The 24,789-nt window shown below is 47.0% G+C and overlaps 1 protein-coding gene across 1 annotated transcript in view; it reads right to left on the reverse strand.

Annotated features, from left to right (window-relative positions):
* Positions 1 to 24,789, reverse strand: part of SYNGR2 (synaptogyrin 2) — a 287,764-nt gene that overhangs the window by 193,764 nt on the left and 69,211 nt on the right. Inside the window, exon 2 of the mRNA XM_086931086.1 lies at positions 13,804 to 14,038. Coding sequence (XP_086787212.1) covers positions 13,804 to 14,038 — 235 coding nt within the window. The remainder of the gene's footprint in view (positions 1 to 13,803; positions 14,039 to 24,789) is intronic.

The following is a 24,789-nucleotide window of genomic DNA, read 5'->3' on the forward strand; positions in this document are numbered from 1 at the left end:
GTCGTGCTGGTTAAGAAAGCGTGCAGGTTTTGATGATGGCCGGTCCCTCGAGGTCTCGTCGCACCCACAGATCTCAGCTGAGCTGACGACATGGGTAGAGGTCAGAGGTGCCAGGGAAGCCGGTTCTCGTCGAGCTGGGTCGTCGGATTCCTGAGGAAGGACTTGCAGCAAACCGCAGAGTTCTTAGATGGTGCCTGCGGGTGCAGGGTGACTACTCCTTAGCCACAAGGGAGAAATCTTGAGAAGAGTCTCGAATGTCCTTTCGTAGAAAGTAGTTCTTGATTCAAAGATGATCTAATTTGGAAGGGTCCCCGCTCCGGCCTTTATCCTAAAGAAAGGGGTGGGTACATGACTAGGTCCTGCCCTAGGGGTGGGACCAGGAAGGGGGGTAGTTACACCTCTCTCCCCTGCCGGACTTTCCCCCAGGTCAGGGGCTGCGCGCCCCTGGAACTGGTTCCAACCGGCAGATGCGTAGTGAGCACCGGGGTGCCACTCCGTAGTCACCTCCCTGCAAAGCCTTACCTACCCAGAATACACAAACCCTGTCTGGGACGGTGCGAACACCGCCCCTGACAGGAAACCCTTTGTCCAAGCTCTCCTCGCTGGAAGGACTCCCAGCAGCAGGAGGTCAGACTCGTGTCTGTGGTGGCAGCATCCATTTTGTGGAGCTGAGGCTTCGGCTAACTTTAACCAGGGTTCACAGTTACGTACATGTCGTGTCCCTCTAGAAGGGCGGAATGCTAACCTCGTCGCCAGAATTGGTGAGGGGGGCAGCATCCAGATTCGTATGACACCTTACTCGACATGTCTTGATAACGCTATACCGATGTTACCGATATGATACGCGTTATCATGGAACAGCATTTGGGTCTTGGTTCCGCAAGCTGCAACCGGGCTCGGCTCGTGCCAGAGCCCAGTTCAGTTAACTTTGCAAGGACTTCCAGCTGCACAGAGAACAGATATAGAAGGAAGCTGGGTTGGATACATTTGCTTGACTTTTGAATGAGTCTTAGACATGGTTTTTTGTGTACAGTGCCGTACAGTGCAGTAGCGTATATTGAGACGGGAGAATTTGGGAGGAGCAGTCACAAAAACTGGTTGCTTGAGGGTAGATTCCAGAGGGCCCCTATCAAACTGCACTTCTGGCAGCTTTCTAAAGTGTATGGGGGTACACTACATAGCCTGGATTAAAATAATAATTAAAGAACAAAAGTTACTTACCTGTAAACTGTGGTTCTCCAGTATTGGTGTCTTTCATAGATTCACATGCTTGAATATTCCCCATCATCGAAGTGGGAGTCCCACGGTGCATAAAATAGCAATAACATATGCATGTATACATGAAAAATATCATAAATAAAAATATACATACATATAATGTAATAAAATTGTACATTTTAAAAGTACCATAGAACATAATAGGCCCATTGAAAAGCCTAAGGGAGAACTCACTTTAGTAGCATATTAGTGTCATTATGTTTAGGTTTACATTCCAGCCTATCAGGCTGTAGCCTCCTCTAGAACCTTCTCCTCAGAAGCCCAAGTCCTCAGATTTTCGTAGCACAAAGTAAGTTAAAGTGCCCGAGGAGAAGAGAGCCTCTGAGGGGAGGATGGGAGGGTCGCATGTGAATCTATGAAAGACACCAATACTGGAGAACCACAGTTTACAGGTAAGTAACTTTTGTTCTTCTCCAGTATTAGGGGTGTCTTTCATAGATTCACATGCTTGAATAAGAGTAGAAAGCAGTAAATCATCACAAGTCATAAAGGTAATATACCAAAGCAAGTAAGGTAAACGTATCAGTCAAAATGCAATGAACATTAAAATATTATTAGAAAAAACCTTTATGACTGGAGGCGGGTAGCAACAGAGGCTCACCTTTACTGGAAAAGATTCCGCAGCACCGTCTGACCTACTGCCGCATCCGCAGTGTCTGTTGATTGCAGGCAGTAGTGTTTTGTAAAAGTATGGCTGCTCGACCAAGTAGCAGCTCTGCAGATCTGCCTCAGGGGTACCCCGGCAAAAAGGGCAGCAGAAGTAGACACCGCTCAAGTTGAGTGAGCACGAACTGGAGCAGGAAGGGGCTTCCCAGCCCGTTGGTGGCAAAAGGATATGGTAGAAGATATCCATCTGGTTATTGTCTGTTTGGTAACAGGTTGTCCTTTGCAAATTGGGCCATATGCCACAAACAATTGATCTGACTTTCTGACAGTTGTAGTTCGCTGAATGTAAAATTTGAGACAACGTTTCACATCCAATGAGTGTAATGACCGCTCAGCTGGAGTTTGCGGAGCAGGAAAGAAATTCTTCAGGATTACGGGTTTGTTGAGATGAAAGTCACTGGGAACCTTCGGGATGAACTTAGGATTAGTTTGCAATGTCACAGCCTCATTGGAGAATTGTAGAAAAGGAGGCTGTATGGTATATGCCTGGATGTCACTGACATGCCTCGAGGATATCAAGGCGAGCAAAAGAGCAACTTTCCATGTGAGAAATTTTAGACTTGCAGAGTGGATAGGCTCAAATGGAGGTAGAAGCAGTTGAGACAAGACCAAATTTAAGCGCCAAGCTGGTGGAGGGCGACGGATAGGTGGAAACATTCTAAAACGGCCCTTGTAAAATTGCTTAATGATTCTCGAGGAACAGAGATGTAGAACCATCATGACGGAAGCGGGAAATCACCGCCAGAAACACTTTAAGAGTTGAGTGTGAAAGACCTGATCTCGCCAGGGATAAAAAGAAAGGCAAGATCTGTTCAGGTTTTGCAGTCATGGGGGTCCAAATCTTTAGTGCGGCACCAGACACAGAAACGTTTCCACTTTAATTGGTAGGTCTTAATGGTGGGTGGAGCGCGAGCGCTCGCTAACACCTCTGCAGTCCTCGTCAATATTTAGACTTGCAAATTCATTGTATTCAGGTTCCAGGCATGGAGTTGGAGGTATGCCGGATACGGGTGACAGATTTTTCCCAGCTTCATCGTGAGGAGGTGAGGTAGAGGATGAAGCGGTATCGGGTCGGACTGTGAAAATAGGAGCAGGTCCGTGAACCATGGGCGCCTCGGCCATTTGGGTGCAATCAGGATGATGCGGCAAGGTTGAAACCTCATCCTGTGTAACAGGCGAGGAATTAGAGGAAGTGGAGGGAAAGCGTAGATGAAGTTGTTCGACCAATTGATCGAAAATGCATTTCCACTCGACTCTGTGGGGATGCCGACTTGCAAAGCGTTGGCATTTCCTGTTGGTAGCAGTCCATCTGCGGCTTGCCCCGCCGCCGGAAGATGAAATCAACGGTTGGTTGGCTGAGTTCCCACTCGCGATTGTCTGACGACGCCCGGCTGAGTGAGTCCGCCAGAACATTGGCCACACCCGGCACATGGATGGCTGTGAGATGGATTTGATGTTGAATCGCCCAATCCCATATTTCTTGTGCCAGTTGTGAAAGCAGGAGAGACCTCGTGCCACCCTGCTTGTTGAGGTAGTGCATGCTGGTGGTGTTGTCTGTCCTCACTAACAGAGTGTGTCCCTGCACTAACCTCTGGAAGGACTTCAGGGCCAAGAAAATCGCCAAGAGTTCCAGGCGATTGATATGCCAAGTACGTTGGGTCGCAGTCCACTTTCTTTTTACAGACATGCCGTCGAGATGCGCACTCCATCCCTCGAGAGACGCGTCTGTTGTAAGCGTCAGAGTCGGAGGTTCGTCTTGGTATGAACGGCCCGCAGATATGTTTAGAGGGTGAGCCCACCACTCCAGCGCTTTCTGGATGCGAGGTGTTAGAAGGACTTTGTCCTCGAATGACCCTGACACCTGTTTCGAATGTTTGTCTAATTCCTCCTGTAGAGTCCTCATGTGCGATCTGCAATTGGGGATAATTTGGATGCACGAGGAAGTCATGCCAAGGAATGATGTGAACATTCGAACAGAAACGTACAGTTTTGACTGTAGGAATTGCACCATCTTTACCATGCTGTCCTGTCTTTCTTTGGAAACGAACACTTTCCCCCCGAGAATCTAGCGAGGCATTGAGAAAATCTCGCCTTTGCGACGGATGAAAGTGTGACTTCTGGCAATTGATTGAAAACCCCAAGGTTTGGAAAAGGGAGACGCAGAGCTGAGTGTGCTGCTCCGTCAGTTCAAAAGTCTTGGCCTTGAAAAGCGGGTCGTCCAGGTATGGATAAAATTGGACGCCTTGCAGACGCAGGAAGGCAGCTACCGGGGCCAAGATCTTGGTAAAGACCCTCGGCGCTGATCGAAGGCCGAATGGTAGGACTTTGAATTGGAAGTGCAGCTGTCCGACTGTGAAGCGTAGATACTTCCTGTGTCTGGGGTGAATTGGCACATGGAAATATGCGTCTTGGAGGTCGATCGTTGAAAAGAATTCCCCTGTATTGAGATAATTCAGAATTTGAAGCAGAGTTAACATCTGAAAAGTTTTCGAAATGATAATTTGCTCAGGGCTCGTAAATCCAAAATTGGACGCCATTCTCCCAACTTTATCTTGACTAAGAAGAACTGTGTATAAAACCCCTTGCCGCGTTGACCTTGCGGCACTACCTCGATGGCTCCTTTTTTGATCATCAATTTTACCTGGGCCAAAAGTTCTTTGAGATGGGGAGAGGGTGACCCCGAAGGTGGACGAGTGGGAGGGAATTTTGTAAACTCCAGGGTATGTCCTTTGGAGATAACGTCCAGGACCCATTGGTTGGAGGTGATTTCGGACCATTTGCAAAAGTACCTTGAGATGCGACCTCCAAGATTTACAGTCGGCAGAAGAAAGGAACTGAGACTGTCACTGCTTTTTATTGTTTGAGCCACCTCTATATGTTGTTTTTCGTTGGTATGGTCTGGTGGAGGACTGACGATTCTGGGATTGGTAGGTACCCCTCTGCCGGTTATCGTTGTAGGTGTTGTACGAACGATATTGACCTGATCCTCGAAAAGTAGAGGAACCTCCGCCTCTACCTCGTGCCCCCCGAAAGGGCCGTTTCTTGTACTGGAGGGTAGCTAAGGACTTTGCAGTGTCGGTGTCCTTTTTTATCGCCTCAAGGGCATCATCTACATGCTTGCCAAACAACGATTCCCCGTCTTACGGCAGTCCAGGACTTTTGCTTGTACCTCTGGACGGAAGGTGGTAGACTTCAACCAGCCTTGACGCCTCAAGACTGCAGCCCCAGCCCATTGACGAAAGCCCGTGGAGGAAATGTCGAGCGCGCATTCAATAATTTCGGATGAAATTGGCTCTCCCTCCTGAATAATGGCCTGCGCTTCTGCACGGATGGCCTCGGGTATTTGAGGAATCAGTGCGGCAATCTCGGACCACATCTGGCGGTCGTAACGGCCCAAAATAGCCAAGGTATTAGCCGCCCTCACAGTAGTAGCCGCCATTGTTGTAAATGTTTTGCCTATAGAGCCCAACTTGCGGCCTTCCTGATCAGGAGGAGACGTGAGCGGTGTAGCAGGATTGTGGGATCTTTTCTGTGCTGCTTGAGTTATAACCGAATCTGCTTTCGGTTGTGACACCAAACAGGCCGGGGCAGACGCCGGAGCCTTATATTTCTTGTCTAATCTGGGCAAGACTGCAGGTACCGAATTTGGATGTTCCATTAACTTAAGGCCCACCTGCCAAATAAAGTCAATGATTGGCATTGTGTGGGATTGCCTTTGTGAAAGGTCCTTAAAATCATACAAAAAGCATTCACTTTCATGTTGTTGTTTTTCGACAGTGTGATGAAAACGCTTTGCAGCACGGACCATCAAATTATGGAAATTTGCAATGTCCACTGGAGGCGATGTGGGCGGAGTGGAAGGTGTTTGAGCCCTGTAATTGTCCCACTCATTCATATCGACGTCATTGTCGTCGTCATCAGTGTTGAGAGGATCAGGATCCTCGTTGTCGGTGTCAGGACGAGTACCCCCCGGTGACACGGGTGGAAAAGGTGCAGGTGCTTGAGGAAGTTGAGGTTGAGGCTGTGGAGAAAGTTGTGATGCTGGAGAGGCAGGTGTAGATGGAGGGAACCTGCGGTTATAGTCATCTAGCATGTGCTGCAGATTCATGACCAAAGATAATGGTATTTGCGTAACCGGCTCCGAAGTAACTGGTTCCGATTCCTCAACAGGAAATAATTTGTTCCCCATCTTCGATGTTTTCCTCTTCGTCACCCTCATCACTATACTCCTGGCATACTCCTGGCACTTAATGTACAAATCAGATGGACTAGATGCCTGTCCGAATAGTTGTTCCACCTCTGAATCGTTTCCGGATTCTTCCCCACCAGACTGAAACAATTGGTCTGGAAGACGAGTTCCACTTCTCACTGGACTTAGTTGAAGGAGAGGTACTGTCCTCAAAGAAGAAGCAGCAACCACTGTAAAAGTGGCAGCTGTGGCCAAAGGTTGAGGAGACTTCAACGAGCCCAGTGATGTAACTGCGGCAGTCTTAGAACCAACCTGAGGCGTCTGCGTCGTCGCCATAGATGTAATCAACGCTGAAATTGAAGGCTTTTTCTTCGTCGACGAAGACTTCTTGTCCGTCGACGGAGCAGTCGACGAGATTGGAGCCTTACTCGTCGACGATGATGTAGACGTCGACGGGATGACAGCCGTCGACGAAGTCGTCGACGATATGATGGTAGTCGACGGAGGCGCCGACAACGAGACGGTCGTCGACGATGATGGGCCCGTCGACGAGCTGCTTTTAGAAGATGACTTTATCTTCGACTGGGTTCGCGTAGACGATGACTTCTTTGTCGACGGTATTGATCTGACACTTGTCGACGAGATCTTCACAATAGAAGTAATGGATCTCACCTCCTGGGCTGTCGTCGACGAGGTGATCGTCGTCGACGCAGTACTGGTTGACATAGTACATGTCGTTGTCGACGTAGAGGCTACAGTCACTGACTTAGTCGTCGCTGAAGACTTCGACGGATGCGTCGACGGGCCCGTCGACAAGCCAATGCCAGATTTAAAAGCGGAAGGCAAGGCTTTGGGCGCAGACGTCAGAGAACCAGGTCCCGTAGACGTGCCCTGAAGCGAATCCTGGGGGGAAACAATCGTGGAGGATTCCAACAGTCTACTTTTCTTCAGAAAAGGAGATGGAACCTCAGTTTCAGACCCACGCTTCTGAGAGGATTTTGAAATACCAGATGACAAACTTTCTACCTCAGAAACCACAGACTCTGAAGTCTTCAACTTCAGTAGCCACAGAAGGAGACGGGCCTCTCTATCCCTCAGAGTCTTGGGAGGAAAAGTGCGACAGTACACAGTTTTTCACCTCGTGGTCTGGGTCGAGACAGTAAATGCATTTACTGTGTGGATCCTCATGGAAAAGGCGCAGTTTACCACAAGAAGGGCAGGCTTTAAATAAAGATCTCCTATTTGAAGACATTTTCTGAAGAAACAAACAGCTACAGTGGAAGAAAACTGAGCAGAGCTCAGGGAGACTCCCTTCACACGATGTGCGGTAGAAAATCTGAGGACTTGGGCTTCTGAGGAGAAGGTTCTGGAGGAGGCTACAGCCTGATTGGCTAGAATGTGAACCTACACATAATGACACTAATATGCTACTAAAGTGAGTTCTCCCTTAGGCTTTTCAATGGGCCTATTATGTTCTATAGTACTTTTAAAATTGACAATTTTATTACATTATATGTATGTATATTTTTATTTATGATATTTTTCATGTATACATGCATATGTTATTGCTATTTTATGTACCCTGGGACTCCCACTTTGAAGACTGGAAATATTCAAGCATGTGAATCTTTGAAAGACACCCCTAATACTGGAGAAATTACCATTCGTTCAGTCAATCTAATGACCTAGAGGATGAACAATATACGTAGATGCTTAGCAGGGGGTATGGTAATCTATTACAACTATCAAGGATGAGTGTTATAAAGGTTTTTATAATGCTCATATCCTTTAATAAAATTACTGCGTAGAGAACCAGAATTATTACTAGTATTCTGACAAGGTTGATGTACTGATTGTATGTAATAAATAACCTCTTGTTTAAAAGTACCAATAGCTATGTGTGTCCGCCATTTATGGGTTCCCATGGGACAGTTCATACATATACTAATAACCCCTGTGCAAAAGAGTTTGGCAGTGTTATCCGACTCATAACACTCTGAATGTCGATGAACCTAACTTGTCAAAGGAAACAGGGAAAAACACTGGTCTTTTTTCCTTTTATCCATAGGGGTGTGTGAAGCACATAGCCCCTAGGTGCGAAGACGATCCAACCAGGCATGCCCCCTCCAAATAGGGAGGTTCACTACAAAGATATTGAGATGAAATGCTAGGAAGCTCAGTACTTATCCTTCAGAGGCCAGTCACGCCCTATTAGAAGCGATGCAGCTTTTGGATTTTTGTTGCCTCTATGAAATCCCTAAGGGCATTTTCCAGGTGAAACGCCTTCGTGCCAAGGGCATGCATATCAATCTGCCTAGGGACCATTTTAGATTGATGTGAGAAATAATGGTTTGAGAACTGGAGGTCAATCCGCATGGGTTGCTCACAAAAAGGCAGGAGGGGGTAAAGGCGAAGTCATTATGGTGAAAGAAGTCTGCTATTTGAAAGGGCTGCTCTCCTCTGGAGGCTGCAGTGCTGGTCGGCCTGGACTATGTTCACTAACCCACTAAGTTGCAGCTTGTATCAGGGAGGCAGACTGGGAATGTGTCTGTAGGTAGCACGTCCAGCAGGCCAATACCAGCCTGGTTACGACAAGCACCAGGCAATCATAGTTCATTCTTAAACAGTGAAACATGCATTTTTCTGTCACAACCAGTGAGATGCCTTACATGCAGTTCTCAAACACCATGAAAGCTATGGATTCTATTTACATGAGACTGCAGTCTTTCCTTATGTAGCGGGGAGGCACCCTCCCCCCAATCGGGGCCCAAGTAAAAAAGGATCAGCCCCTGACTTTATATAATGATGCCAAAATCGTTATGCACACAGCTTGAACAGCAGAAAGAATAGTCACCCTAATGAGGAGGTGCATTTTTGATGCCCCCCATTCACATCCCAGCAGACCTCTGCTTCCTAATATTCTTAGTCTCACTCAATTTCCTTGCCTCTCATTCTTATCTTATCTTATCTTAGGTGCCATTTGTAAAGCGCACCGACGCCGAAGCTTCCTGGCGCTGATGGACAGAGAGGGTGAGGAGAAATCGCAGGAGGCGAAAATCTAGCTAAGGAGGGGGGGGGGGATAGGTTTTTAACAGTTTTCTGAAATTAAGAAGAGAGGAAGAAGATTTGATAGACAGAGGAAGGAGGTTCCAGAGCACAGGAGCTAGATAAGAGAAACGGCGGCTGCCGAATTTCTTAGTTTTGTTTTTGGGGGTGACTAGCAGATCACGGTGGGCTGATCGGAGGTTGCGTGTAGGACAGTGGGGACGGATGAGGGATTTGAGAAACCCAGGGCCGGAGCAGTGAAGGGTTTTGAAGGTGAGACATGCCACCTTGAAGGCAGCCCTTTGGTCTATTGGTAGCCAGTGGAGGCTATGGAGCAGAGGCTTGGCTGATTGCCATCTGGGGGTTCCATGGATCAAGTGGGCCGCTTGATTCTGGACGACTTGGAGGCTGTGTAACAGAAATTGTGGGAGACCGTGGTAAATGGAGTTGGAAAAGTCCAAACGGGAGAGCACAAGTGAGATGACAGTTTGAGTGATTGCCGCGGGAGGGAGAAGGTGACGGACTTTGCGAATCCTCCGAAGTTGGTACATGCATGATGAGATTACCGCTCTTACTTGGGCTTTGAGAGCGAGTTCGGCGTCGATGAATACGCCCAGACTCTTTACTGTTTTTGCTGGGGTAGGGGGAGAGCCGAGCTCCGACGGCCAGAACTGTGGGCCCCAGTGGGCGTGGCTGAGTCCAGGGAGAAGGAGCTCGGTTTTACCGGGGTTCAGTTTTATGGATTCTGGTTCATCCAGAGTTGGTTATGGATCATAACTGCGTGGAACGTATTGATAGCCTGTGGTGAGTTAAGTGAGAGGATGAGCTGTAAGTCGTCGGCGTAGTTATAGGCTATGATGTCCCATTTGAGGAGAGATTGAATCAATGGCCGGAGATATAAATTAAATAGAAGCGGGGAAAGGGAGGAGCCCTGGGGGACTCCACAGGACGTGGGGGATTTTTTGGCCGTGTAAGGTCCCAGGCGGACCGCCGGTGTTTTCCCAGTGAGGAAGGACCTGACCCACTCAAGAGCAGACCCCTGGATGCCTGCCTGCTCGACACGGTGGAGGAGGATGTATGGTCCACCGTGTCGAACGCGGCCGACAAGTCCAGGAGGACGAGGGCTTTCGGACGCCCCGCGTCCGCGTTGCTCCTGAGTGTGTCAAGGACTGCCAGGATGACGGCCTCTGTAGAGTGGGCAGGTCGGAAGCCAGCCTGATTAGGCTCAAGATGACAGGAGGATTCAATAAAGTTTGACAGGCAATGGGTGGGCCTCAATGATTTTGGAGAAGTAGGGAAGGAGGGAAATGGGGCGATAATTCGACGGCTCTGCAAGGTCGGCACCAGGTTTTTGAGGAGGGGTACTAAGATGACCTCCTTGAAAGAAGTGGGGAAGATGCCACTGCTAAGAGATCTGTTGAGTAAGTGTAGAATACAATCTGGCAGATTGAGACACATGCTCCGCAGGACAGAGGGTGGACAACAGTCATTGGGGGAGCCAGATTTCACACGGGTGGCAAGTTCCGCTAGGGAGGTAGGATCCAGAGCGGGAAAGGTAGTGACGGTCAGGGGATTATTAGAGGAAAAATCCGGGGGGGATGACTGGGGAAGGGGGGCGGGGGGCGGGGGGGTGGGGGGGTAGACTTTTTGATTTTTATGATTTTTTCCAAAAAGAAAGAGTTCAGAGTGTCGCAGGCATCCTGAGTAGGGGTCTGAGCTGGGAGGGTTCTGTCATCTGTAGTTAGCTCGTTCAGGACTCTGAACACCTCCTTGGATTTGTCTGCTGCCGATGAGAAATATATTAGAGAAGTGTTCCATTTTGGCTGACCTGATAGCTGATTTATAGTCTTTACGTGCGGCTAGATAGGACTGTCTGGCTGAATCAGAGTAGTCGCGTCTCCAGGTGCGTTCTAACTGGCGCATTTTTAATTTATGAGCCTTGAGGTCGTCTGAGAACCACCTGTGGGAATTCCGGTGCCTGGTGCGAGGGAATTTAACTAAGGGGGCAAACTGGTCGCTGGCCGACTAACCAGGAGCCTATGTCTTGTTCTAGTTCGTCGATGTCACTGGAGGGGTGAGAGCCTGGGCGAGAGTCGGCGAGGGCAGTGAGGAAGCCCTGGGCATCGTATGTGCTTCATTTCCGTGACAGGCCCCCGGCCATTGGGGGGGGCGGAGATCTGGCCAGCGACTGTGATGGTAATATCCACCAAGTGGTGGTCTGACCAGACACAGGGGAGAATGTCCGGTAGGGACAGGGCCAGGTTGCAGGACCAAATCTGGTCCAGAATATGTCCTTTGATATGGGTGGGTTGAGAGACATGTTGAGTGAGATTCAGATTTTTAAGGGTCTCAAAGAGCTCAGTGGCATGGGAGCCGGCGTTGGTGTCGTTAACCAGTAGTTTAGATCGCCAAAAATAGCGAAGCAGGAGTGCATTGTTAACAGGGTTGACAGTTGTTCACTCATGATGGAAGAGAAGGAAGGCATAGAGTGGGGAGGCCGGTATAGGAGGAGGAGGATGAGGGGACCGATGTCAGTTTGCACACTGATGAGTAAGTTCTCCACCTCAGGGAGGGGAAGAGAGTAAGAGGAGATAGAGGTGAGGCGTTTGGATATAATGGCTGCCACCCCACCCCCAGGCCGGTCATCAGGGCGATCGGCGTGAAGAATATAATAATCAGGGGGAGGGCTGCCAGGATGTCTGGAAGGGACTCTGATGTTAGCCAGGTTTCTGTAAGTAGGAGCATGTCAGGGTTGGAGTTAGACAGCAAGATAAAAATGTCCTCGGAGTGTTTCACCAGCGAGCGGGTGTTCAGGTATAATCCCCCGATAGACGTAGAGTTCCTAATTGGCGTAGCTGGAGGTGAGCGTCCGCCTAGATGGAGTTGGTCAGGGCGCGTGATGCCAAACAGCAGATATGCGTCGAGTGGCCGTTGGAGAAGGCGTGGTGGCGAAGTGTTGTAGATCTCTAAGGGATTGAGCACAGTACGTGGCTCTCTGTTTTGTTTTTTACCTCACCTTCGCCTCAACCTCCCTCCCACTCCTGGTTCCCCCTTTACCTTTTCACAGCCACCTTTTGTTTAGTTTCCTTTATTTTCCTACTTCCTACCTCCTACCTCCAGAAATGGACTGCTGGCTATCTGACTAAGTTTGTACTAAATGGTTACATTCAGTCTGTTTTGATCCCTGTTAAAGGATGCCACGCATCACTGGCTGTCCTATTGAACAAAGTACTGATACCCTGTTAGGCTGAATTCACTGGATTGGAAAGCAAAATTTAAATCACATAAAATAAAATGATTTTCAAGGTCAAAGTGAAAAAATACACTGGACTGTCCACAAGCGTACAAGAGTTAATAGCATAGCTTCTCCAAGTCATGCAGAGGACTTTCACCCCAAATATGCCTCGAAGTTGGAGAGTTAACAAAAATAAATAAATACAAGGTCATTCCGCAATTTTTCAGAAAGGCCAGATGAACACAAAAATACAACATTCGGTGGGGAACTCAACGGGTAACGGCCATTATTAAATAAACTGAAACCATCGTTCTAACACCAGTGATGTACTTGCTACTCAAAATACAAACTATTAACACAAACAGAAACTACAATCTCCCCCAAAATTCTCAAGAGTGGGCTAGCTAGAATACAATTCTAGTATTCTACCCAAACTAATCAAAAATAATTGGTGTAAAAAACATCCTATGTAAATGGAAATCATTCCAAAACCTCTCATACCATACATGGTGGGTGTAGGTCTACTTTACAGAAAGCGCATACATCTAACAGCAATTAGAACAACCAGACATCGCAGAAACTATGGAACAGACTAAATCTATACATGCAAAAAAAAAAAAAAAAACTCCACGGAGAACACACCCCAGCACCAGCAACATTGGGGCCTGCCTCATATCCCTTTCTCATTCCGGAGATTAGCAAGGACATTCAGATCACGGCTAGTGCTCGAACCCCAAATCCCAACCCCCATCCCCTCCCCCGCTCTTTCTCGTATCCCTCCATCCCTCTGGGGCCCCCTTGCGACTTTTCCCTTGTGTCATTTCCCTTCCCCTTCACCCCTGCCTCTTCACCGACCGCCTCCCCGGAGTTTTCTACCATTAACATTTCGAAACAAACATCTGATTTAGATCTGTACCCAGCGGATGGTATTGCGTTTTATCCTTTGATGTTTTTAGATTCCATAATAATTCCTCTCACTATATACGTTCAATACCACTCTTTATCCTTATTTTTTTTGTACCCCCCCCCCCCCCCCAAAACTAAAAATACTTTGAAATTAAAAATATTAAATGCATTATAATTTCATAACAGCTTGTTTCTATAAAAAAAACACAGTCATTAAATTCAGTCAACGGGGGTATTGCAACCAAAAGGGCGAAAAAGTGAGTTTATGGTGCACAAAAGGCAGATCAAAACAACTCAATATGATACAATGTCAAAGTAAAGATAAAAACGTACATGATTATATTAGCAAACCACAAGAGACTCAACGGTGGTGTATTAAAAGCACCATCGCGCTTTACACATTATTAAATACCAATATCGGCTAATTCAGCAGAGAATGCTAATCAATAAAACATTTGACAAGAGCCAAAAATTAGGAACGTACAGGAAAAGGCGAGGTCTGCGAGTACGACATAGCGGCGGTCTGTGGCACTGCTCAGCTGAGGGAAATAGATGTCGATGATAAAGAAGACGATGCACCCCAGGAAGGCAAGGAATCCGATTCCGATACCGTAACGACACGCGTCTTCGTTGCCATTATAAAGGCACTTCACGGTGGACGTTGAGTCGTTCCAATACCCCTCTGAGATGATGCAGGCAAAAACAACCAGCGCAAACAACTGCACAAAGGACAGAAGAGAATAGGTTACATGGTGCTTTCAAAGGCACGAGCACAAACATTTGCTTTCATCAGGCATGACGGGTCTAAACGACAACCCAAATCTGTCATTCCATTAAACACATTTGGAATAATGCAATTATGTTAGTTTTTTTAAAATAAAGTTTTGATTAAGTTTTCAGTTTTGATGAAAAAAGCGCATTACATTTGATAGCTTCGATATTAATCTGTGAAATCGTGGAACCAACAGTAGGCAATGACATGGTATCTTTGTTAAGCACTAAGCAGACAAGAATTACATTGTGATAACGTCCACTTACATATACAGGTCGTTGAAATGAGCAAAGCTGGATAGAACTAATAAATCAAATGTGTTATACATGTATAATCAATATATTGACCATAATCTGGAATGTAATAGCCATCATCATATTAATCCACAAATCTGTGTCAATGTTAAAACACAACAATAAAGAACTGTGCTACTAAGAACTAATTGTCTGTGCCAACTACCATCGGGGTGCAATCATGACGGGCAGAACAAGTATTTGCAATGCAATAGCTCTCGCTAGGAAAGTTTGAGCTATTGGCATTGTAAATGACAAATTTTGTATTTATGTGTTGGTTTTGAAAATAGATAAATTAATAGCATTGTCATTTACAATGCCAATAGCTTAAACGTTCGCAAATGTGACACCTATTGCATTTGTAATGCAATATGTGTTGAGAGTGAGTGAGTGTGTTTTGGTATGCTACGCTATATTTTGTTATGCTACGCTAGGTTTTGTTATGCTACGCTAGGTTTTGTTATGCTATGCTAGGTTTTGTTATGCTATGCTAGGTTTTGTTATGCTATGCTAGGTTTTGCTATGCTATGCTAGGTTTTGCTATGCTATGCAATGTTTTGTTATGCTGTGCTTTATGCTATGCTAGGTTTTGTTATGCTATGTTGTTGTTTGTGTTTTGTTATGCTATGCTGTTTTGCTGTGCTTTGTTATGCTATGCTAGGTTTTGTTTTGCTATTCTGTTTTGTTATGCTATGCTTCGTTGTGCCATGCTATGCTTCGTTATGCCATGCTATGCTTCGTTATGCCATGCTATGCTTCGTTATGCCATGCTATGCTTCGTTATGCCATGCTAGGTTTTGTTTTGCCATGCTAGGTTTTGTTTTGCCATGCTAGGTTTTGTTTTGCCATGCTAGGTTTTGTTATGCCATGCTAGGTTTTGTTATGCCATGCTAGGTTTTGTTATGCCATGCTAGGTTTTGTTATGCTATGCTATGTTTTGTTTTGCCATGCTATGTTTTGTTATGCCATGCTATGTTTTGTTTTGCCATGCTAGGTTTTGTTATGCCATGCTAGGTTTTGTTATGCTATGCTATTTTATTTATTTATTTATTTATTTATTTAATTGCTTATATCGCGCTAGAATCGACCCATGAGGTATCTCCGCGCTTTGCTCACAACAAATTCTGGAATATGTTGGCTCTGTGGGATACCACAGGGAGGGTTATGCTACCTGAAACAAAAGAGTTTTTAACCCCTTCCATGCTGGTGACGAACCCCAGCCGTCATGCACTACGGTGCGTGTGTGCTGATGACGGCTGGGGTTCGTCATGGCCCGCCCGTGTTCGGCCGGCGGCCGCACACGGGAAAAAAAACGGCCGCATCGAAGGGGTTAAGGCCTTCCTATAACATAGATGGTTGTCGTTGTGTCTTAGGTCAGATGGAAGTTTGTTCCACATGGTTGGGCCTACAAATGAAAGGGCACGTCCACCTTGTCTGGCTTTTTTTATAGTGGGGATTTCCAGTAGACATTGCTTTGTTATGCTGTGCTTTGTTATGCTGTGCTTTGTTATGCTGTGCTATCTTTGGTTGTGTTATGCTATGCTTTGCTTTATTTTGTTATGCAATTGCTTTGTTATGCTATGCTAGGTTTTGTTGAGATATAGCATAACAAAACAAAACCTAGAATAACAAAACAAAGCATGGCATGGGAAGTTGGGGTTGTGGTTGTGTGTGTGGGGGGTTGTGGTTGTGTGTGTGTGTGGGGGGTTGTGGTTGTGTGTGTGTGTGTGGAGGGTTGTGGTTGTGTGTGTGTGGAGGGTTGTGGTTGTGTGTGTGTGGGGGGGGTTGTGGTTGTGTGTGTGGGGGGGGTTGTGGTTGTGTGTGTGTGGGGGGTAGTGGTTGTGTGTGTAGGGGGGTTGTGGTTGTGTGTGTAGGGGGGTTGTGGTTGTGTGTGTGAGGGGTTGTGGTTGTGTGTGTGAGGGGTTCTGGTTGTGTGTGTGAGGGGTTCTGGTTGTGTGTGTGAGGGGTTCTGGTTGTGTGTGTGGAGGGTTCTGGTTGAGTGTGTGTGGGTTGTGGTTGCGTGTGTGGTGTGTGTGTGTGCGGGGGGTGTGTGTGTGTGTTTGTGGTCGTGCGTGTGTGGGGGGGTTGTAGAAGTGCTCAACGTTTTAAATTGAACTATTAATAAATGCAGAGTACTATATATACATATTTCTAGGTGGAGAGGACATTAGGTCTGTTGTGACATAATTTTTCTAAATTACACTCAAGGCGAACACTTAAAAAGCAAGATTTGTGCTGTTGTATGCAGTACTATTATTCTGTCTCTTTGTTGAATGTTGATCTCGTGATGTACTTATTAATACAATAAACAATGGATGCCGTGGTAGAAACTCCACATGATCAGAATTTAAGACAATATAGGCCATGTTAGAGCCAGTCAGATGTTTCCCAGTATACCCTCTGAAGCAAGTCTTGAGAATACTTTTGTGCTTTAAATAAAACAGTAGGTGTTATTTACAACAGTGCAGTGCTGCCTGAGTTAGGCTTAATGTGCACCAGTATGTGTAATGTGGCAAGTGGCAAGACTGATATAAGGCAAGGTGAAATGAAGGACATAGGGAACAAACCCAAAGATGTACATCATTGACAAAAGTAATTCACAAAGCCAACAGGTTTCAAAAGCGCAAGACCTATTGGCTTTGCCAATGTTTTTTTTTTTTAAGGTAAACACGCATACAATGCCAGTGCCATAGTGACCAGGATCTCCCTCCAGATCACCAGAAACTCAGGTGGTGTGGAGTAATGTTACTACTCGGGCACTCTAAGACTTATTAGGTAAGGAGTTTCAACGCTTATTTACATTGAACCTCCCATCATAGTTTCCGCTAGTGTGCATGTTAGAAATCAAGAACTTCTCAACCAACTCGTGGTTTAAATTGGGCATGATTGAAAGTCAGCCTATGATCCGTGCACGAGTCCAGTTGAACCATTCTGGAGATACATCCTCCGGGATGCGATAGTGGTCTTGTGGAGGTACAGTTCTACCTTAAGAACCAAGTTTCTCCCAGGGGTGGGGTAAGATCTTTATTGCTTTCTTGAATTCTAGTTGACTGCTGATGATCCTTATTCTCTTTAGGGTGTTTACCAGTCTTTGCGTGTTTGCTCAGAAAAAGCTCTAAGGAATGCAGGTTCTCTTATGAAAGAGGAATTTTCTGGAGTAGAGCTATTCACAATGTTAGCTGTAGAATCTAAGTTTAGATGTCAGGAAAGTTGGACCTGCGCCACAGATCATGCAAAGATCTGTAGGCTTTGAAGGAGGCTCCTCTTCTGATTGGACGCCATTGTAGGACCTCCGGTACTGGGGTAATGTAGTCATTACTAATCAGGTTTATGACTTTTCTGGCAGCAGAATTTTAGATCTGCTATAACCTGCTGATTAGTTGTCAAGAGAACCCAATGTTAAGGCCAGCAGAACAGACATTATATGAAACTACTGAAGGCTGCATCTTCAAAGTAAAGGAAAATACACTATAAATGGTTCATTGTGTAGAAAGTGCATCAGATCACACTAGTCACCAGCACCTTTCTACTTTGAATGGGGAGATAAGGAATGAGGCTATTGAAGGAACACGTGTAAAATGAAATGAGTTTGGCACCTGGAAAGTATTATACAATGTAAATGATAACAAAATGGCGATGTAAGAGGTTTATTTTCAAACCTTCGCATACGATTGTCAAATAGAGGTTAGCAATGAAATAGGGATACTTAAGTGTAGAAGGCCTGAGAGTGACCTTTGGCTTTTAGTATGCACTCAAACTTCAGGCAAGGTGTTGCAGTTTTGTAATGTCTATATATTATGTACGAAGGAGGCCTTGGTAAGAGGGGGCAAGTGGGTACGAAATCATGATGGGGGTTCTTCACCAAAAGAGAAAGTAACGCATATGTTAGTAGCAAAAGAAACTCAGACACATTCTCAACAACAGAGGCATGACTTGGAGAGGTACCACGTAGTGAGTGGGTGCACGCAAAAGGTCAAAAGGGAGGAAAATCGAAGGGTCAGTCTCTGTGTGGGCGAAGAGTGACACGGGGGAGGTAGATAATATGGGTGGCAGGCAGTGTGTGCATAGCTGGAGACCGCCGTCTGAGAGAATGATGGGCAGTGAATGGTCACATGGAGGGACGGAGGTGCAGCCCATAAACACTTCAATCTGCTTTTGGATCGTTGTCAGGCACAGAGAGTGCGCCCACTGGAAAGCGGGGTCTGCTTTGCCATGAGCATACGAATCGAGGGAATGTGGTACTAGGTGCCGGACACTAAGTAGTGGCGTGTAGCTGGACACATAGAGAGAGTGGCCCAGAGAAGAGGCAGACACTGAGTGAGGAATGCGTCTTATGTGTTCTTGGGCACTCATTATGCACTGGTCTGGTGCAGTGGAACCGGGGGGGAGGGAGGGCTAGAGAGCTGCTAGGTCCTGAGCCTAGGCACCAGAGCAGGGGAAGGGGTCCATGAGAGGTGCAATGTGAGGCACTTTGTGTTCACATCGTCAACAGAAAGAGTACATAGTGTGCATATGGGGGAAGGGGTGTTGCCCATCACCAAAACGAGGTGCCATGTAGATGTGTGGAGACCTGGGAAGGGTTCAGTTCTAAACATGATTCAAAGTTATTACACGCCGCCCATCCATGCTGTTTGCATTCTTGTGAGAGCACAGCGATTCGTGCCTGCCAAGACGCTCTCTGAGCAGCACAAATGCTTCCAGGGAGGGTGAGCCGGAGGAGGAATAGTGCGCACCGGAGGAATAGTGCAACCGGAGGAATAGTGAGCACTGGAGTAATAGTGCACCGGAGGAGGAGGAGAGCGAGCCGGAGGAGAGCTTGCCAGAAGGAGGAGGAGGGCGATCCGGAGGATGAAAACGAGGAGGAGGAAAGTGAGCGGAAGGAGGAGGGCGATCCGGAGAAGGGGGAGGGAAAGGAGGAGGGCAAGCCGGAGAAGGAGGAGAGCGCGCCGGAGGAGGAGGTGGGCGAGCCAGAGGGGGAGAGCGAGTCGGCGATCTCTTGTGTTTCAGGCTGGTATCCCTTGGGAGCCAAGAGCAGAGTGCAGTTTCAATTAAACACTGGCGGTTTCTGTGGGAGACAGCAGGATACCTGAATATGCTATTTAAAGGTTAGCCGCTGAACTGGTGGCTGTGCGGACATAACAATGGTTTGTGGTGTCTGGGAGGACATGAAAGTATGGTGGGAAAAAGGACGGCAAGGGGGCGAAACAAACTGAGCAAGAGGTGCGGTAAGGTAGGGCATGGCCTAGGAACACGAGCCGCGGGTGTAGGATGGGCATTTTGAAAACAAAAACGCAGGCACCGTGCTGAAACATTAAGCGTGGCGGGCTGGGACGGGGATAACTGGATGCGAGCCTCGTGCGCCATTATTAAATGTGTGCGCTAGTGTTGTGAAAGTAAAAGGAGGTGCCGTGCTCAACCATCAAGTGCGGCGCTCGTAGGTGGGACTATGACGGGTTGCGATGTGTGCGCCCGTGTTGTGAAAATAAATGCGGGCGCCTTGCTGAAACATTAAGCGCGGCGCCAGATGGCGGGACGGCGAGGAGGGGCTACGAGATAAGCGTTCTAGGACAGGAAAGTGATGCCTCCTTTAACAAAACAAGCGCGGCTGCGAAAGCGAAGTGGAAGAGGCGCACAGGGACAATCGTGGGTGCATGGTAAGGAGAACAAGCTCTTGGCATTGCTGTGGCAGGGGAGCGCATTGCTTTGAAGTCTGATGCCGAGGCAGATTGTGTTTGATGTGCACACGCCTGAATCACATGAACTGTATGCGATCCGCAGCTAGGTAGACTTTTCGGACTGCTTACTATAATCTCGACAAACAAGCATTGCTAAAGCAATGCTAGAGGTCGAGACCTAAAAAAAATGAATGCTGAAGCAGCCGGCCAGTTGCATTCACGAGATAAGGCCCAAACAATGCCAAGTAAGAAGTGTCACCCTAGATAACACCCATGACACACCCGGCCACCTGGACCACTTCAGAATATGACCTCCTGTTGATATTTAAGACCTCTACTATCAGAGTGGGATCAAGCATAAAAGCATGCAATTTATGAAACCCTGTACCAGTATTTCGGCCAACAGTGGGACGAGCTTCACTTTATTGCACCTACTGTACAGTTTACAGCATGCCGTGCACCTAATGCAAATTGAATTCCAAAACGCAACTAAGATGTGGCTGCTATTCCCAGCCGTTATTTTTTAATTAAACTTAAACTGTTCCCGATTGTCAAGCATCGCTGTTCTCCTGTTTGATAATCAGAACCGGCTTCAACGTTTCAATATCGGATATTAGAACAGGTTTTGTATAGAGTTATTTAAACAGTACAAACAAACAGACTAGGGGAACTAGGATGAATGATGCATTAGACCATGACAATGCCCTAAATGGCATTTGAAATAGCCAAATTCTCATTGAATCTGTTACTAGACAAAAACAAAACAAATCATTTTAAAAACGAACACTACACTGTCCGAAGTGGTTTTTGGAAAACTCTGACAGATTTTTAAGATATCCAAAATAACAAGCATACAAGCTCATGCACTAGTGATCCTGAAAAACATCCGCAAAAACAGTTGACGGACAGAATGCAGAACAATGTCATACATTTACCCCAGTACAGAGATCTGGGCCTAAATACATAGTTTTTTTTGCTAACCATGCCGTTCCAGTTTGGACGCAGTGACTCGGGTGAATGCTTGCATTGTCCAGCATTCCGTCCATCAATTGTTTCTTTTGCATATGTTGCCCAAAGTGGGAAGGGTATGCCCAGATGCGGGTCCCTTGCTCACCACACCACTGGATTCAAGTTAGCCGAATGGTGATGCCCTGAAACCGGTCCCAGGATGCTTGTTTCCCATCCAGGGAGGACCAGGCTTGGCAGTTCGGGCTCGACTGTTCCCGTGAGGAACAGAGTCAAGACTGATTTGCCTATGGCTGGGTCAAACTGGGGTGAGCAAAAGAATGATGGATTAAACCCAGATCCTTGTGACTGGGGGTGAATGCTTGCATTGTACAGCATTACGTCCAATTGTTTCTTTTTCATATGTCGCCCTAAGTGGGAAGGGTATGCCCAGACTTGGTTCCCGTGCTCACCACATCACTAGATTCAAGCTAGCGTGGCCGATAATGGGTGATGTCCTGAAACTGGTCCCAGGATGCTGGTTTCCACTCCAGTAAGGACCTTGGCTTGGCAGTTCGGGCTGGACTGTTCCCATAAGGAACAGGGTCAAGACGGATTTGCATATGACTTGGTCCAAACTGGGGTGGTGCGGTGAGCAAAAGAATGATGGATTAAACCCAGATCCTTGTGACTAGGGGTGAATGCTTGCATTATCCAACATTCCATCCATCAATTGTTTCTTTTGCATATTCAGCATATGGGCATAAAGCTCAGTCTACTTTCCGCCCATCTTTTTAATTGGCTCCTGTCCTTTGTAGATGGCGGCTTTTCATTTGTCATTAGCTTAGTAGTCCCTCCTTAGTACCGCATTGTCTCTTCTCCTAACCTCCCATGAGGACATTCCCTGTTACATGTGTTGTTACGCCCTAGGTTTTAATTACAGCCTCAAGGAACTATTTTCTTAAGGGCCTTCAGTCAACACACTCACTTGGACCTAAACTAGGTAGGCAGTGGTTACTTAACACGCTAGCACAACTCACATTTATATTAGCCCTCCTATAAAACTTCCCTTCATCAACTCCACAAAGAGTACAACCTAATCCGGAATTAATATAATTATTTTGTCTCATTTCAAAGCTACTAAATTGCATATATGGACATAGCTATTTGAATGTATCTGTGGTACACTCTTGCATGCTATGCATTATGGGTAGGGTGGTTTTACCATATCTTCTGCAGGGTGCAGTACCATATGGGACACAACGTTTATGATTCTCACTAGGGACCTCTAGGAGCAGCTTGCGGTACTGCACTGAGACATACAATGCTGGTTCCTGGCTCACTAAGTAAGAATTTGCAATACACTAGGTCTTGCATTACCGAAAAAATGAGCTATTGGCGTTGTATTTATATTTGCGACGCCAATACCTAAAACTATCAGTAATGCGAGACCTATTGATAGCAAATGCTTGTTACTTTATCAAATGTCGATGGATGATTTTATCAAAACGGTCTCTTAATCTGTTCAGGAGAATGCATAAGAATGAATGGTTGGCCTTGTGTGTGATAATACTGACAAGCTAAAATAAGCTTTGGTGAAGCCAGTAGGTCTGACCTTGGCACAGGGATTTGACATGAGACAAGATTAGCTTAAACAATAAAAACAGGATAAGAAATATGAAGCGAAAAGACATTGTCAATGTAAAGTTTTGGCTCACCAGCCTCGACACTCAAGCACACTTCTTTTAAGACCTGTGCACATGTGATCAGATTGCAGGAGTCCACCCAGATATTTTACGACTCTTTCAGAACCATTACACAATGGTCTACAAATGTCCCAAACAAGCCTGCCAAAGACTAGCCAAACACTTCCTAGCACCCCTCGGATCCCAATAGAGGATAGATCACTCCTTGAAGCGGAAATCACACCCCCGAATGTGAAACAAGCCATACAGGCCCTGGCTCGGAACAAAGCCCCCGGGCTAGACAGCCTGCCCTTGGAGTATTAGGGAACTTTCGCCGCATTGTTAGCACCGAAACTAGCAGACACGTACAAATCAGCATTGGAGGAAGAGGAACTTACCAATTTCCTTCGGGAATCTCTAATAGTTTCATTCCTGAAGCCTAAAAGGGGCCAGATGCAAATGGCCTTGTATCGGCCAATAACGCTGCTATCCGCCAATTGCAAGATCATGGGTAAGATCCTAGTTGATAGTTTAGCCCAGGCCCTCCCACCATTAATATACCCAGATCAAAACGGGTTTGTGCCAGGTAGAAGCACCTCGCAAAACATTTGCAGACTGTTCTATGTCCAGGAGTGGGCACAGAGCCATTACCCGAGGGCGGCCTGTCTGATCCTGGAAAAGGCATTAGATACCCTGACCTGGCCTTACCTTTTCGGGACGCTCGTACGGATGGGGCTTGGTCCAGTCTTCAGAGCGTGCACAAAACTACTATATATGAAGCTTACATCCAGGGTGAGGCTGGGAAAATATCTCTCATCGATCCTTCAAATAGAGAGGGGCACCCGCCAAGGACGTTCCCTCTCCCCCCTGTTTGCCATGGCGATGGATCCTCTGGCAATCTGGCTGCGTCTGGAGGGAGATAGCTGGGGAATCCCGATAGCAAGCACCACACAAAGTGTGTCCTCATATGCAGATGACTTGCTGCTGTATGTACGAGATATCAAAGCAGACCTCAGCTCCATTTGGACAATGCTTTCAGACTTTGCGGCTGCATCAGGCCTGAAAGTTAACTGGGCGAAGTCCACCATATATCCACTGAGTCCGAACCTTCCTCCCATATACGCAGGAGGCTCGAGAATAGCCTGGAGTGAGCAAGACCTGCGCTACCTCGGTATCAAGCTTTACCATTCCCCCTGAGACCTACTCAAGAGCAATTACCACAGAGCTCTGGCTGGAGCTAGAACCCGGATAAAATGCTGGATGAACCTACCCCTAGCCCCTCTATGCAAGATTTCATTGGCAAAGACGATCCTGGTGCCACAATTCCCCTATTAGTTTGCCAACATCCCAGTCATTGCCCCTTACTCCCCCTTCGGAGTACTAGATACACTATTATGCTCCCTCTTATAGGGAAACTGATATCGCAGAGTAGCCCTTACAAAACTACAGCTACCAACAAACCGTGGTGGACTGGGAGCCCCCTCATTCGAGGCTCATTTCCTCTTAGCGCAGTTCCAACTGCTGTCTCGCTGACAGCAGGGAGACACCTGGGGGAGACCACCTTAGAGGAAGACCCAAGGACAGTGCAAGCTCTCTGCTGGCTACTGCTCCCGGGAGCCCACCCTGCATTTGCGTACCCTATACAGGTAGCAGTGGCACGCACTTTCACTCAGCGCCTCCTACGAATGTCGTGTGGAATTCCCCTATACACCCCACTGCGCCCCTAGCCGGTCTCTGGACAAACCACTCTACGCTTGAGGTGGGATCCTTGTTTACAGAGGGCCAGTTTCTCCCATTCAGTCAGCTGGCAGAAGAGACTGGTCTCCCACGGGGCAATTCCTACTGCACAGACAGATAGTTCTCAGTTGCTGATGTCTCTGGAAGCTCTCGGAGGGGGAGCCTGCAACACACCCCATGCTCCATACATTACTCCTCATGGGCACAGTCCAGCACTTAATCACCTGGCTTAATAAAGCTATCCGCGACCTTACCACCATTGTGCCTGAGGTGCCAATCCCTGGACGCAACATTCAAACACATGTTTTGGCAATGCCCCATGATACATCCCTATTGGCGCGCGGTACACACCACTACGGGAAA

The sequence above is a fragment of the Lissotriton vulgaris genome, chromosome 7, assembly GCF_964263255.1.
Source record: "Lissotriton vulgaris chromosome 7, aLisVul1.2, whole genome shotgun sequence".
In the NCBI taxonomy this organism is placed as follows: Eukaryota; Metazoa; Chordata; class Amphibia; order Caudata; family Salamandridae; genus Lissotriton; species Lissotriton vulgaris.